This window comes from Aureobasidium namibiae (assembly GCF_000721765.1).
Source record: "Aureobasidium namibiae CBS 147.97 unplaced genomic scaffold scaffold_6, whole genome shotgun sequence".
In the NCBI taxonomy this organism is placed as follows: domain Eukaryota; kingdom Fungi; phylum Ascomycota; class Dothideomycetes; order Dothideales; family Saccotheciaceae; genus Aureobasidium; species Aureobasidium namibiae.
In genome coordinates, this window is record NW_013581203.1 from 953,083 (window position 1) to 968,631 (window position 15,549).

The 15,549-nt window shown below is 51.9% G+C and overlaps 6 protein-coding genes across 6 annotated transcripts; 3 read left to right on the forward strand and 3 right to left on the reverse strand.

The window, feature by feature from the left end:
- Nucleotides 1–436: 436 nt before the first annotated feature.
- M436DRAFT_44095 (Cupredoxin) lies at nucleotides 437–2,526 on the forward strand (the record flags this gene model as incomplete). Its single annotated transcript, XM_013573071.1, has 6 exons — nucleotides 437–564; nucleotides 621–914; nucleotides 994–1,676; nucleotides 1,732–1,883; nucleotides 1,936–2,051; nucleotides 2,103–2,526. 6 exons carry the CDS (start codon nucleotides 437–439, stop codon nucleotides 2,524–2,526), a joined length of 1,797 nt encoding a protein of 598 aa, XP_013428525.1.
- A 2,314-nt stretch (nucleotides 2,527–4,840) lies between these two features.
- M436DRAFT_44050 (MFS general substrate transporter) lies at nucleotides 4,841–6,523 on the forward strand (the record flags this gene model as incomplete). The annotated part of the gene is made up of 1 exon (XM_013573061.1): nucleotides 4,841–6,523. One exon carries the CDS (start codon nucleotides 4,841–4,843, stop codon nucleotides 6,521–6,523), a length of 1,683 nt encoding a protein of 560 aa, XP_013428515.1.
- A 526-nt stretch (nucleotides 6,524–7,049) lies between these two features.
- On the reverse strand, nucleotides 7,050–7,742 carry M436DRAFT_44162 (uncharacterized protein; the record flags this gene model as incomplete). The annotated part of the gene is made up of 2 exons (XM_013573089.1): nucleotides 7,050–7,220; nucleotides 7,275–7,742. The coding sequence occupies 2 exons, from the start codon at nucleotides 7,740–7,742 to the stop codon at nucleotides 7,050–7,052; spliced, it is 639 nt and encodes a 212-aa protein (XP_013428543.1).
- A 1,015-nt stretch (nucleotides 7,743–8,757) lies between these two features.
- On the forward strand, nucleotides 8,758–10,640 carry M436DRAFT_62921 (uncharacterized protein; the record flags this gene model as incomplete). The annotated part of the gene is made up of 4 exons (XM_013573211.1): nucleotides 8,758–8,961; nucleotides 9,013–9,130; nucleotides 9,190–10,176; nucleotides 10,228–10,640. The coding sequence occupies 4 exons, from the start codon at nucleotides 8,758–8,760 to the stop codon at nucleotides 10,638–10,640; spliced, it is 1,722 nt and encodes a 573-aa protein (XP_013428665.1).
- Nucleotides 10,641–10,961: 321 nt separating this feature from the next.
- On the reverse strand, nucleotides 10,962–12,565 carry M436DRAFT_44184 (uncharacterized protein; the record flags this gene model as incomplete). The annotated part of the gene is made up of 3 exons (XM_013573093.1): nucleotides 10,962–11,083; nucleotides 11,140–11,676; nucleotides 11,788–12,565. The coding sequence occupies 3 exons, from the start codon at nucleotides 12,563–12,565 to the stop codon at nucleotides 10,962–10,964; spliced, it is 1,437 nt and encodes a 478-aa protein (XP_013428547.1).
- Nucleotides 12,566–13,028: 463 nt separating this feature from the next.
- M436DRAFT_71960 (uncharacterized protein) lies at nucleotides 13,029–14,712 on the reverse strand (the record flags this gene model as incomplete). Its single annotated transcript, XM_013573281.1, has 4 exons — nucleotides 13,029–13,596; nucleotides 13,652–13,749; nucleotides 13,801–14,094; nucleotides 14,209–14,712. The coding sequence occupies 4 exons, from the start codon at nucleotides 14,710–14,712 to the stop codon at nucleotides 13,029–13,031; spliced, it is 1,464 nt and encodes a 487-aa protein (XP_013428735.1).
- Nucleotides 14,713–15,549: the final 837 nt, after the last annotated feature.

Below are 15,549 nucleotides of genomic sequence, written 5' to 3' on the forward strand. Positions count from 1 at the left end.
GGGTCCTGATCAGTGGAAGTGGACCGGTACTAACCGACCAGCCAATAACATCAACGTATCTGCCTGTGGCTGCAACTCTATCTCAGAAGAGACGTCAAGATCCTTCGGACCCCCCCAACTTGTCCGACAGCACCTTGCTCGAAGCGTTAATGATCGCTCTGGAGCCGCATGCTTGCTACAGCAACATGTGCATATTCGTAGAATAATGGATCCCTGCTGGGGATGGGCGAACTTGAGATTTTCAATCGTCATGAGCAGATAAGTCACTCGAGGCAAACCCCATGCAGGGAGGCAACGCAAGTCTTCATAAAGGCGTTGCCTGCTGCAGACCCATCCTATACCTCGTTCTCTCTGATCCTGTTGTATTTCTCTCGCGCAGCTTGCGCATTCTTTCGCTCATCAAATTTTTGTGTTTTCCTTCCATAACATAGACACTATGGCGTCAAGCACACTTCTATGGATCGCTAGCCTTGCTTCAGTCCCTCTTGCTTTGGCCGGCAGCCCAACTTACAGCGCCATCTTCCAGAATCCTTTGCCATTAGCACCAATCGCAACTCCGGCAAGGTGAGACATACAGCTAATGGTCACCAAGTATCCAGGGCTAAGCTAATCCCCCTCAGCTCCACCAATGTCAATGGTCAACAAATAGACTTTTACGAGGTCACAATCGAGCCGTTCCAGAAGCAGATTTATCCTGATCTGGGGCCTGCCAACCTCGTGGGTTACAATGGCGTTGCGCCAGGTCCGACATACTATGTCAAGAAGGGCACTCAAACAGTCATTCGCTACCACAACAACCACACCGATGATTCGGTGGTCCATCTTCACGGCTCAGCCACACACACACCATGGGATGGCTGGCCGAGCGATAGTATCGCGCTCGGTCAGTACAAAGATTACTACTACCCAAACGAGTATGTACAGTCGTGCTAGACAAATCTGCTTGTGGCATGTATGCTGCTGAAACTTATGCTAACAATTTGCCTCTTGCAGTCAAAATGCTCGCTCTATCTGGTATCACGATCACGCAGACGGTATCACTACATTGAATTGCTTCAGAGGTCTGATCGGCACATACATTATCTATGATCCGGAAGAAGACAAATTGAATCTTCCCACTGGAAAATACGACGTTCCGCTGATGATCACCGACAAGATGTACACCGACTCGGGCGACCTCGTTTCTGTTGCTAATGAGTCTGAGGACTTCGTTGGAGATATTATGGAAGTCAACGGCCAACCCTGGCCTTATCTCGAGGTTGAGCCCAGGAAGTACAGACTGCGTCTCTACAATACTGCTACAAGCAGACCTCTCGACATTCATGTGGAGCAGTCCAATGGTGATTGGCTTGACTTCCAGGTCATTGCGTCCGACTCCGGCTTGTTTGGCTCCCCAGTAAACTCCAACCAAGTCACCATGGGAATGGCAGAGCGTTATGAGATCGTGGTAGACTTCTCTGCATTCGCCAACCAGAACCTGACTTTGAAGAATGCCTTCGCTCTGAGCGGCCCAGGCTATCCCCAATTCGACAACATGGATCTCGTCATGTCCTTCGTCGTGGGTAACTCTGTGAACGATTGGTCGTCGAACGAAGTTCCCAGTACTCTTAACCCCAACATCAACTGGCCAGAAGACAGGGACGAAGTCGACCATACTTTCAGATTCCAAAGAGGTGGTGGTGCGTATAATGCGAGCCTGACTTTGAAGAAATTCGTCGCTAACCTGTGAAGACAACGTCTGGACTATCAACGGTGTTGATTTCGACGACGTCAACAACAGGATACTTGCAAGACCGCCCCAGGGCTCAACCCAACGTTGGAGACTGGTCTATGCTGGAGGTCCTGGATACCATCCAGTCCATGTCCACCTTGTAGACTTCAAGGTAAGTCAAAAGCCAATGCTGATGTACACAACGAAAAACTAAACATATGTAGATCCTTTCGCGAACTGGAGGCAGTCGCGGTGTCCTCCCTTACGAGTCAGCGGGTTTGAAAGATATCGTTCTTCTCGAGCCTGGTGAGACCGTGGACATCGAGGCACACTATGGCCCGTAAGTACATACAACAGTGATTGTGCAGAATCGCTCGCTGACCAAATCTAGTTGGAACGGACTCTACATGTTCCACTGCCACAACCTTCGACATGAAGATTCGATGATGATGGCTTCATTCAATGTCACCAGGCTTGAAACTCTGGGATATGATAACGTCGAGTCTCTCGACAACCCTGATGACCCGCGCTTTGTGGCACAGGACTGGTCAGCCGATGCCTATTCCGACGACCAAATATCAAGCAAACTCAATTACCTCGGCAACTTAGGTGCATATGACGAGACCGATCAGATCGTCAGTGCCGTCGCAGCGTATTATACAAACAACCCCAACCCTCCTGTCGAAACTGGAACTACTGAGGCAGCCGGCTCGACTCAAACACAAGGCTGGGGCCAAAACTGGCAAAGTTGGCAAAACGGCAAAGGAGCTGGAGGTCAAGGCAACCAGAGGGGTGGCCGACCTTGGCCAAGGTAACCAAGACGTATCGTGTCTAGTTACGAGACCTGCGGTTCGGTCTTTCTTTTATATTTTGTTCGTCTGTGGTCCGTTCCTTATCAGGCTTACACAACTTTGTGTCGACAACCTTGAAGCATTAATGCTGTTTATAGACTTCGGGCACAGCTCAATCAATGTAGATCTTTCTTGTTTATGCTTGGCGCAATTCTAATTACCAGGTTGCTTGAGTCGACAAGTTTTCGAGCATAGAGTGTGTTGACCCGGTCTGGGTGCTAAAAGGTTGATAACACGGATGTAGTTGTGTCACGATACTCATGCTATCAGGGCGACCCTGGTCTGGGCTCCTCTCCAGCTAAAGAGGCACGCCCGGCCGCATCGAATATCGTATAAGACCGTATTTCTGCTCCTTACATTTTTTCGGATGGTATAAGCAAGCAGACCGTGCCATTTAAAGCTTGTGGTTATTGATCCCACCCAAATGGTACGTTGTGAATTAACAGGCTCCATCATCACGAGTATCACACGGCCTTGTCGTAACATATGCGAAATACATGATTTCAAAGGCGTGGAATGCAAGCTCGCTCAGATGCTCGGATTCGCCCAGCTCTATTAAAGTGAGGCTCAAGTCTTATTGTATCGAGTCCGATAATCGTGTCTGTCGCCTACTTTGAGGGTGTAACTTGTCACGGTAGTTATTAAGGTAGGTACGACTCATGTTTATGAGCTTAAAGCAGTGCACCCTGTCATCCTCAGCGGCTGGCGTGTACGCACCACACGCCGCCAGCGTCATGGCTACGGGCAGATTCCGCAGATGCCAAATTGATATCAGATTTTCTTGACCACCGCCCTACCTGGGTGACAGTTGACCAGATATGCTCGCTTGTGCTCTACTCGACCTCTGCGAGAGTCAAACGACTGTTGATGTAGCACTGCGTGCTTGCTATCTCGAACATTGCACCACGCCTTTGATAACATCCGAAATGTCTACGTTATGTTAGCTGTATGCCCGTGCTTGGTCGAGGGATTCAGTCGCCATTGCGACCACGGGTCCGGTCGTCCTTCGGTCTCCATCTTTGTTCTCAAGGGGACAACTTGCTCGCGCGTGAAACGACGCTGCTGATCGAGGATCGCACATTGCCACATTTCCGATCTGCCAACAAGACCTTGCATTGTGTGAGTTCGAGTGTGTTCGTCCTCAGGAAAGATCGCAAGGTAGAAGTCGAACGAGGGTATGGATGCCACGGTATAACCGTCTCAAAACATTCTCGTTTCCACGTACAACGTAACTGGCACCTGTAGGCGGGACGTAGCAAGTCTTGTCAAGACTTCGACGCATGATCACCGGGAGGTTGCAGTAAGCAGTGTGTGGTCTATGTTTGTTCTCGATGGGTCACTAAGAAGTTGTCTGTCCAACTTGCAAAGGACGTGAGCAGGCTTGTTTACAATACCGTGGGAAGCAGCTCGCGCTCGGCGGATCTACACTCTATCACCAAGCAGCATCTGCGTCATCTCAAATAGGCGATAACAGATCCTCATGCTATGAGGGTTCACATCCTTGGTATCGTCCTGACTCCTCCAACATCAAATTCACTCGGATGCCGGGACTGCCGTCGGCATGCAATGGAAGGCAAGATTCGGGAGCTGGGCATTCCAATAATGGCCAGCCCTAGATTCCGGTGTCAACAAGTGCCAGACTGCTGTTTGAGTTTTGTATTGCAGAGGCGTTGTACGTCAGATGAATCGGTTGCTCGGCAAAAGGGTAGACAACAAGCAATCTTTTGTCTGTTGGGGCGAAGGAGAGAAGAAATCGACGTCATTCTACGTCTGGAGATAGCATATTTCTTGGCGCATCACGGCCCGTGAAGTTCTGGCTCCGAACTCCAAGTCTCGAACAGTTTGCTGTTTTACTGCCTTGAAGCTCATCTGCATGAAAGACCACACATAGAGGAGGGATTCGAAGACAACATAATCTGCCAGTCACTCCGTAGAGAACTAGCTGTGAGGAAGTATGGAAGTATGATGGATGGATGGCATCGTATGCTGGATACGGAGTAATACCGTAAGTCTGAGTCTTCGGTCCGTCAGTCGGTCACATCGCGGACCCTTCAACGTCCACCGAGGAGGAACCTTAGGTTGAGACTGTGATCTCACTGGCATTCGCGTGTCGTGCCAACTGTGAGCTCAGTGGGTACGTCTGTCAGAAGATGTGGGTTGTTTCCAAGACTCTCCGGGGCGAGTTTTTTCTTAATTCCCTTCTCCATCATTGTATATAGTTTCTGTTCCCCTCCCGAGGTCACTTTTGCATTTTGCTTCCACCTTGTCGTTTCCCATTATGAATACCGCACCCACACATCTCAGAAATCCTTCACGGAACGCCTCTTGGACAGAGCAGAACTACAAGGAAAAAGACTCCGAGTCTCCTCGTTCGGGATCCCTCGACGAGAATGCCACGGACAAGAAAGAGACCAACGTAGAGCCTCACTCGCAAGGATGGCTCTGTGGTGGCAAACACCTCGAAGAGCTCCGCCAGAACGAGAGCCTTAACCTCGACGGTCCCTTGACCGAGGTCGATATCGATATGCCTCTTACTCGCACCCAGGTCATCAACCAAGGCGACAAGCAACTGGTCGAGCTCAAGTTCGCACCAGACGACAAGGAGAACCCTTTCAAGTGGGGCAAATGGAAGAGACGTTTCATTTCGACTCAGCTCAACCTCATGACCCTCTTTATCGGTCTTGCTACAACTGCATACAGTTCCGGTATCAACAGCATGGTTGCCGAATTCCATCGCTCTACCGAGATGGGCCAATTGGGTCTGTTCACCTTCAACATGACCTGCGCCCTTGCTCCATTGTTCCTGGCTCCTTTCTGCGAGCTCGTCGGTCGTAAAATCATCTACGCCGGAGCATACTTCTGCTTCTGTCTCTGCTTCATCGGTCTGGCTCTCGGACAGAACATTGCCACTATCCTCGTAATGCGTACACTTCTCGGTCTCTTCGGATGTGTTGGAACTATCCTCGTCGGTGGTACCTTCAGCGATATGTACGACGTGCACGAGCGTGCCAGACCCATGGCCATGTTCTCGTACGTTGCAATTCTTGGAACTGTCGGTGCTCCCATCTATGCCGGATTCATCGACATGACCATCGGCTGGAGATGGATTGAAGGTATCCAGGGATTGAGCAACATCCCTCTCCTTATCTGTATCTTCCTCTTCTTCAAGGAGACTCGCGGAGGTGTCGCCCTTCAGAAGCGTGCCAAGGCTGTCCGCAAGGCTACTGGTGACGATCGCTACCAGAGCGCTATGGACTTCGAGACCCCTAGCGTCCAGGCTATGCTCAAGGCGTCTTCCGTCAAGGCCATCTACATGTTGGCCACTGAGCCTGTCGTGTTCCTGTTCGGTATCTGGATCGCCTTCTCTTGGTTCATCGTCTTCCTGTTCTTGTCCGTCATCCCCATCACCTTCCAAGAGAAGCGTGGCTGGAACGAAGGCATTGGAGGTCTTCCTTACATCTCTCTCTGTGTTGGTGTCACTCTTGGCTGGTTGGCTCATCACATCCAGATGAGAAGATACCTCAAGCTCACCCAGGACCCCAACCACAAGGTCGTGCCCGAGGACCGTCTTTGGGCTGCTCTTTGGGGTGCCGTCTGGATGCCTATCGGTCTCTTCATCTACAGTTTCACTCAGTACGGATACCTGTCTTGGGTCGGTCCCACCATCGCTCTCGCTCCCATCGCCTTCGGTGTCTACTTCATCTTCGAGTCGACCTACAGCTACACTGCTGATTGTTACGGAGAGAGCTCGTCCTCAGCTATTGCCGGACAGGGTCTCATGAGAAACGCACTTGGTGCCGTGTCTCCTCTCTTTGCTTCTCAATTCTTCCACAACGTCGGCAGTCAATATGCCGGTCTCATCCTCTCGCTCATCGCTTGTGTGCTCACTCTGGTGCCTTTCGTATTTTACAAGTACGGACACCTGATGCGCGCTCGCTCGAAGCTTGCCATTGTCTACTAAGCGGACTTTGGCGTCTGTCATGATGAACTATCGCATTGACTCTTATGGCATTTAGCAATTGGCGTTTGTATTTATCTTTCTATAATATTTGACCATGGACTTTTCTGGTGTACGACCGCGGAGGGCTGAGGTCACGGCGTTTGAGATTCAATTAGAGGTCACGCTTTCGTCAGCTTGCAATACAAAGAAACACTTCATAAACAAAAAACGTTCCAGACTCCATGTGAACATGTCAGCGAGCACCGAGCTTAATCTAGACAATCAGAAAGAACGATCACGCAAGAATGATGGAGGATGAGCTAGAAGTAGAAGCACGCAGCCATCCTTGAAAAGAGCTACATAGGATATGGAAGCAAAAGACGCAGTTCGACGCTTCGCCAAGGCGATATTTCAGTGGTTTGAAGATGCATGTTGTGGTATATCAAATGGTCGTGTTATCGTTAATGGGGTCGTGTAGAAGGAAAGTCTTGCTGATCTGATCGTATCGCTAAGCTGTATGCACAGCCTTTCTTCGGCCAAAGGTGTTTCAGACGTAGTAGCGTCTGCTGCTGCTGTGGTGGGATCGGCGAGGGGAGTTGCGTCTGTCGTAGCTGCCACGACTGGAACGTCGCTGACCGTGACGGGTGCTGTGATACTCCTTCTTGACAACGACAGTGTCACGGTCACGGTGGTTTCTGTGGACGAGCAGGGCAAGAAGCTGGAGAAGCATAAGTGATTTTCCAGCAGAGATTCGTATGGGGGAGCAACTCACGAAAGTGGTGAAGAAGAATATGATGTTCATGATGGCGAGGGCGAAACAGGCCTTGAGCATAGCACATGTCTTGTTGATGTGAAGCGACCAGTCACTACCGCTCTGACGGCCGTAGTAGCCAAAGGGTCCCAAACTGAGGTAGATGCTTCCGGTAGAGAAATTGGAACAGTCTTGGTTGGTGATTGCACGCAACTCGTAGACAGCAGCAATCAGGGTTCCCACAAAGGCAAGGTCGACCAATGCAACAAAGAGGGCGGAGTGACGAGCACGTAGATAGGTCACGAGGGTTGCAAGAGTCCAGGCTGCTGCCAGAACCGAGGTGATGAACAGCAGCAAGATGTAAGTAGGCGTGAGCTGGTTGTTGACGACAAAACCGTGGACGAACCACGCCAGCATACCCACAATTGGGATCAGGGTGAGTATCTGCGCGATGCGAAACGAGAGGAAGAGGAAGCCTGACAGCGCCATGACTGTGAATGGTACCGCGTAATCGGACCAAATGCCAGTGAGGTCCAGAGAAGGGTAGTCAAAGGTTAGCGCTTGCTCGTTTGGACTGGTGAGAATCGACGAGGAGGACACGGAGTATTTGTACTAGGTGATGACGACCACTCGCACAGGATGCAGTGAGAGGGAAAATCTTGATTGCAAAGGCTGGGACACTATATTATCTGCAGCCAACACGTCCATCGCTCTTGTCCTCTTTGGTGGAATCTGACAAAGCTCGCGAGCGCGGGGCTGGCAAGAGCTCTTGAAAGGTGGTTGGGGACATGGGGGAAAGCAGGAAGTCCACGAGGGAAGCTCCCAATCAGAAGCTTGCCAAGAATCTTGCGCACGAGAATACCAAGCCACATCACGGCAGCTCCATCCTTTTGCTTCACCTCCAATGCCACAAAGTCCTCAACCCATCTTTCCTTGCTTCCCTTCTTCACTCCAGATGCAGCGAACATATCTGACGACGCTCGTGATATTTGTGAGCATGGTCCAGGCACGGCAATATGTTCATTGGCCAAGGGCATCCTGAGGCAAGCAGCTCCAAGCTTCCAAAGACATCATTCTGTTGCATCTTTGTCGATACCTACCTTTGCTGCCCCTTCTTGTACCCGCACAGTACAATCATGTAGAGATTACCTTCTGTGCTGCCGCTGAAAGAGTTGTATCGTGTTGGACTACACGCCCTCCATGTAGGCTGTCTACTGCCACGACGAGGACACCGACGTGAAAACAGCACCATCCTCAGCTCTCATGGTCAACACGCTGGCCTTGTAAGTATTCGATCAACAAGGACAATATCCTCGTTCAATACCTGGGCGCCGAGAGTCGTTGCCTGCTAAGTGATGGTGGATAGTTTGGCGTCGAGTGAATCCAAGTCATTTTCTTCATCACCAGCCCCATCTCTATCAGCACACTCACTGCAAGTTTGTTTCTACGATAAGCCACTCTATCGATAAGCGCGATAAGACGCCTATCAACTTGCATTCCCACCATGGCGAACACCAACCATACAGCCCATCCGCTTGAGCACATCATGGTTCATCCCGCACTGCGCAAGCCCACGGACCTAGTCCCAGCTGAGCCCTGGATCTCTACCATGGCTGCAATCAACGCTCTGGTATCAGATGGCATGATCAAGGATCTGCTGCTCGTCTTCGAGGGTGGAGCAGAAGGAGTCAGGCGCTACAATGGTTTCGTGAGTACTGGTTCTCTGCGCTATGCATGCGTCCCTACTGACCTCTTGAAGGACGAGCTATGGGACACCAAAGGCGACTGTCAAGTGAGACTGGACACCCAGGATGTCTGCTTCGATAGTGAAATTATCTTTGGAACTCAATCCCAGGATCTCATCTCTCTCCTATCAGGTAAGCAAAGTCCTAGACACTTTCAGGGTGCAGGCAACAGCGCGCTGACCACACGGCAGAATGTGTTTGCGAGAAGGGTAAACACTACTACTTCAAGGTGCCTCCACTTGGCGAGGACTCTGAAAAAGTCGGCAGATACAATCTCGCCATCCGCAACTTTGTCGCCACCATCATCCGCAAACCACTCGTCGGACCTACTCTTGTATCTGCTCTCGAAGATTTGCAGATCGTCGCGAAACACATCTTCAAGTTGCAGCATCGCCCAGAGAAAGCCGCAGAATTCGTCCGGAGCTACGTGGAGGAACTGAACCTTGACAACTTCGCCAACAGACCTGCTGACATAGGCAAGTTCCTAGCATGGACAGAAAAAGTCCGCTGGTCAAGAGGGTTTATTGAGACCTTCGCTCACTGCGTGGGCATGCTGAACTGCGGAGTCCTCGATCATGAATCTCTCGATGCTCTGTCACCAACTACACGTGCTCTCCTGGAACACAGTTGTACACACATGCATTATCGCCTCTCGTCTGTGGAGATACTAATGGCCGAGTTCGGAATCGACTCGACCATCCTCGGAGAGCTCGAAGACCACACTGGGATGCAAAAGTCGGTCTTAGCTTTCCAGGACTTCCTTCAACAGCATTATGCTCAGATTTACGGAACATGGCCACCACCTGTACACCAGAATAGTGGACACTGGTTGACCCGCTCAGTGGCTCAACGCCTGCAGCAAGACTTCGGCGACCTCTACGATCTGCTTGTTGACAAGCACATCCGCCATGGAATCATCACTCCCACCCATGCTAATCCCTTTGGCCGAAGGGAAGACCGAAGACAGCTTCTGAAATCATGGGACCGCCAGAACGGCTTCACTGCTTTACCACACTCTGATGCCATGGCTCCGGTTCGCTCTCCCACCAAGTTCATGGAGCAAGAGGAGGAGAAAGGCGACAGACGATCTTCCCTCGTCCCCGCCGTTCAGAAGCACCGCAAGAAGGCCCCAGACCTCTACAACATCTACTCAAGTGCTACTAATGCCGAGACATACAGTAAGCTATCTCATGTCAGCCTTGTCCGCACATAAACTAACTCGACCACAGTCCCACCTTTGTGCAAAGCCTTCTTGAGCCATGAAGCGTCAATTATGCACTACCAGATGGACACGCACGAAGGCCGTCTCGGACGCTGGATCATCATCTACTGTACGATGCAGCTCCTCTCCAAAGTCGCTGTCGACATACAAGGCCTTCGTTACGGCCAGAGTGTAGAGTATCATCTCAGTGCCGACACTGACGGCACCCCACCATGGAAAACTAGCGACTTCCCTACCACCATGCGCCCAGCAGGTCCAGAATATGCATGGGCTGCGCTGTTCGCAAGAGCTACTGGCATGCCACGACGCGTCTCTGGTACTGCAAAGAAGAGGGCAGGCAAGGCCAGATTTGAGGTCATCCATCTACCTGATGGTCGTGTGATGCTCAAGGACTCTGATGGCCATGTTGTGTTCAGGTGATCGAGCAACTCCAGAAGAAGAAGGATTGTGTTCCAGGGGGCTTGCGGAAAAAAAAAAGGAAAAAGAGGGGATACATTCCACATTGACGAGACCAGTATGAAGACATGAAACAGAATAACAAGAACAGTTATTGCACAGGCGAGGGACGAAGTGGGACTTCTCGCTCAGGAGGGAAAGAACAGCCCACTTTCTTACCGCTCCGAGTTAGATCAGAACAGCTCTTGCCTCTCTAATGAATGAACACCTCAGATGAGGAAATTGAACTATGCTTGCTGTGCCATGGTAATGATCAAGTTAAGCCATCTGCTCCCGAGCGATCTGCTATATTTGCAGGAGACTGTCGATATCGACACGACGATAGTACGAAATGTGTCCAAACTCTATCCAGTGCTGCGCCAGGCAATCGGGAGATATGAGAATGAGCTGAGATGCCATGTATTCGTCTGTGGATTACAATCGTTAGCACTGTTCAATGGTTGTTGTGATGGAGTCGTCTTACCGTGTGCGAAGCCCACGCCTGCAATATGCCCAGCACTCCTGACAACCCTCGCACCTTTGAAAGCCGCTTCATCTGCGATGCGCACCAGACCACCATCGCCTATATCAGGGGCAATGAAAGTATATTCTCCGCGTGGGACATTGGGGTCACCTGTCAGCTTGATAGCCTCGATACGTCCATTGTACACGTCTTGTCCGTCAATAGTGCTGGATGAAGCCGGTGTCGGAAGGTCGTAGGCGGAAGAAGTGTCAGACTCGGGCTCTTGATCTTCTTGAGCACTTGCATAACTGCTGTCACTGCTCTCAGAGCCGTTGCTGTTACGTCGAAAACGACCCGTAGCGAGCCACTCGAGCATGTGATTCATCCCTTCCGGCAACGGGATCTCTTGACCCATCTCAGGCTGTAGTACAAGAAGAAACTCACAGCCATGGCCACTGTAATCGCCACACCAGATACCCTGCCAGGGCTTCTCTTTAGTGGGTACATAACAACTCGGTGGCAGTGTTCCATACGTGGATACTTCTTCTCCCATACGAACTGTCATGACATGGCCGCCAGCATTCATAAGAGTCGGAGCGAAACCGCCGAATCCCAGAGCAGTGTGGATACGGTCAGCAGCGCCCAAGGCCATTATTGAGCTGCTATGACGACGACCAGAGAACTCAACCCACTTCCGTAGACGGAAGGTGTTTTGGCTGACTTCATCGAGAGTTGACGGTCTGTGCGAAAGCGCCTGGAACGATCGAGTTGAGGCATTGCGAGTTCGTGATAGAGCGGGTATCTTCATAGGCGGCCATACTCTGGTACCAGGGCCCATCGCAACTTGGGGAAGGTCGCGTGCAAGCATGAAGGATGTGTAGAGACCGGGTGAAGAAGAGCAATTCATCATGATCTCACGAGAGAGCGAGGGGAGGGGCTGGGTGTGCTGGTCATCATGCTGTTCAGAATCACGGGCCTGAGTACGTGGGTTGCCAGATTCAAGCTTCAAAACAGGCGAGTTGAGGTCCAACTGGACTTTGGGGTTGAAGGTGTGGATGGAGACGTCTTCATCGTGCTCCCAGTGCTCGAATTGGCGAATGCCAGGCTCGGCGACTATGGCATAAGCTTCAATGCATCCTCTGCGCGGATCATAACGGGCAAGTAGCAGCTTGCCATTTGGTTCACTATCCGAGAACCAGATCTTGTGTCGACACAGAAACCAATAAGGGTGGTGAGCGATATAGAGATCTCGGAATGACGGTAGAGGAGCCGCACTGGTCAAGAGGTGCGGAAGCTGGGCGTTGACATGCTGTTGCCACAGAGCGTCACTCAGAGCATGGTTACGAAGGAAGCGGCATGTCAGCGCCACATCAGCCAGACATGTCGGTTCGAGAAATTGAAGCACGTTCTGGACCAGCTCGGCCGGCAGACCGAGTAACCGTGGCATGGCATTGTCTTCCGCCATGATTGTGATAGATCGAGGGCGTGTTGTAGCTATCGGCGGCGACAGCCGAGTAAATATAGATGCGTCACCACCTCGGTACCTTCCATCTACCTTTCCCCAATGAGGTAGACCACGTACTGTCTGCTATTCAGTTCCCTTCTGTCCTTTACATGTAATGTATGGACTCATAGGATTATGCTGTCTTGAATTGAACCCAAGGAATCCTTGGAGGGTCGACGCTGGCTAATTATGCTACCGAGGCCTTAACACCAACGCGAGCTGAAACCCCCTAACTTGGTGAACGTACAGTCAAGTCTGTGACACCTTTGCTGGTTTAGTCTAATGCTGAGCTTCCTATGCTTGCCCTTTCGTTTCCAACAACGCTATGCCGGTATGTTCGCTCCCAAATGCATCGCTATCAAACTCACTCGGTCGTTCCCAGTCACTCCCATCGCCGTACCGGTCTTTAGCGAATCGTCGCAGCATCAAACGCCGGAGTGGCTTCTAGTCCAGCATTGCCATGATCCGGGTCACCAGATGCTGCTTGTGGTGTCGAAGCACCAGCTGCTTGCTCCTCCTTATCGGCTAAAGATGAAGACTTGGGCTTCTCCACCTTTGTTGTTCGGGGCTTCACTGAAGCCTTTGATCTGATCACCGAGGGTGTTCGTTTGGGAGGGCTTTTGACTTCAGTCTTGTCCTGCGCCTTGCTGGCTGAGCTGGCTGTTGGCCTCATCATACGTGCAAGGAATCCGTCATCGGGTCCTTTGGAAGTGGCGGCAGGTTTACTCTCGGCCTTTTTGGGTGCGCTAGAGGTTGATGTAGCTGATGGTCGGGCTGCAGGCTTTGTCGTGGGTGCAGGAGCACGCGCTTGAGGACGATTGGCCACAGCGGGCTTCGAGACAGACACTGAAGGTTTGTGAGGCTGCGTGTCTTGTCTTGCTGCTGAGGCGGCAGTCGGGGCGGTGAGATGCGAAGATACTTTGATTGGGCGTGTGGGCGATCGAGGACGAGTGGGTTTGGACTGAGGGGACGTCCTGAAAGACGTGTTAGCGAACCAGATGGTAACACATTCTACACGTTTGGCCTCACGTCTTGGTAGGAGCAGCGTTGGCCTTTGGCTTAGCCTGGGTAAGGGAAGAGTTGCTAGGCTTCCTAACTGGCGGCTTGGGCGATAGTGTTGATGATGACTTGGCTGCTGGAGATTTCTTGACAGGAGTGGGTGCAGGCACCTTCTTGACAGAGGTTGGTGTCTTGGGAGGGGCGTCGGTGGACGGTTCAGGCGCGGTTGCAACAATGTTGGCGGGTCTGTGAGGTACGGAGGCAGGAGCTGCATCCGCGGCTGTGACAGTGCCACGACGGGCTCGCGAGGGAAGGTTTGCAGGGCGCGGCGACTTCTCGTCTGCACTGGCTTCGGGGGTAGGCGAAACGAGGGAGCGATCGGTGAGATCAGAAGGTTGCATGGATCCCACCTCTTCTTGCACGCCAGATACCTGGGAAACAGACTTAGCACCTGGGACGACAGGGGAACAGGTCTAGCTTCTTACCGGCTTGTCAGGGTTGTCAGATGGCATGTCATCAGAAGGCAATGTCATGGGCTGAGAGGCGGCGCTGTCTGAGGCCTGAGTGGTGTCGGCAGGTGTGGCCACGTCGTTGACCGAAACCTCCTCCCGAAGCTTGCTCTGCGGCATGTCGCTGTTGGCTTGAGCGATCTGCCCAGCGGCCATGTAGTCCTTGGCCTCGACTGCGGGTGTGGTGGCGGCTGGAGTCTGCTCAATAGCAGCCTCAGGGATGGTCTCTGCGACCAGGGGGTTGGAGCCCCTGCGTTCCGACTCCTGGCTCATACTCTGCCTGAGGTTGGCAATGGCATCGCTGCCTTCGTCCAGACTGAAGCTGTGGCGGCGGAGGCTGGCAGAGCTCTCTTGCCTGGACTGGTACTCCTCCTTTGTCTTTTGCGGATCAATGTCCATAGCTGGCGTCGGGCTGCTTGGGATGCCGTGCTCGACAGAGACGAAGCTCGAGCGGACCTTTGATAGGGGACGATCACCGTTGGACGCCGGAGACAGATGGCCGTTGGAGCGGCCGCGATCAGGCGAGGTTGAGTCGGCGTGGGTGGTGGTGTTGTTGGGGGAGTTGTTATTGTTCTCGAACATGGCGAGCAGGTTGCGTACTTGGCTGCTGGAACGGTTTGGTGACATGGCTGTTGGCACCGAAAGGTAAGCATGTGTATCTGGTCGCATTGGATTCTTTTGAGTCTTTGGGCAGGGTCTCGGAATCAAGGTTGGTCTTGTCGGTCGACAAATATGCTGCACGAGCCGCTTCATCTTATGAAACGAAACGCTAGTGTGCGTGCCAGGGCTGTTGCAATTGGCAGTCACTTACAATACAGGAATCACCGGGACATTGACACGCCAACAGGGAAGCTCTGGGTGGCGGAATTGAGTGTGAATTGGAAAGAGAGAGTCTTTGTTAGAGCTGGCCACTTGTAGCTAACGTTAGGTACGGACGACTTGGAATGACTTGCTGCCTGCCAAGCGCTGCGTCATAATTGGTTGTAATGCACAGACTGACGTCCACCTTGGATTGCTGTCTCCTGCAAAATCGGTAGACATGTCATACGAGTCTGCCAGCTGTTTTGCATCGTCTCTGTAGCTTCGTACTGGTTTTGTGCTGGCGACTCGTGTATCAGAAGCCTACAACGCTTGGGGAAGCCTTTGATTCAAGCCAATCAGCTCCTTGTCTCTTTATATAGATTAGGTACTGCGTGAAACATCTCCGAGGCCAATTTCCTTTGAGAACATGTCGCTCGACCTGGCATTTGTTTGCTTCGTACTGCTAGCCGTGAGAGCGTGGTATGAGTGGCAGAATGCAGCACACAAGTAAGATGGACTGAGACGCTCATGCGAGTAAACCTGCTCGCCGAGCGTCTGGAACAAAGCACGTGTCTCTCGATAGTCGTTCTTTGTTCTACTGAAGCCTTGTGGGACGAG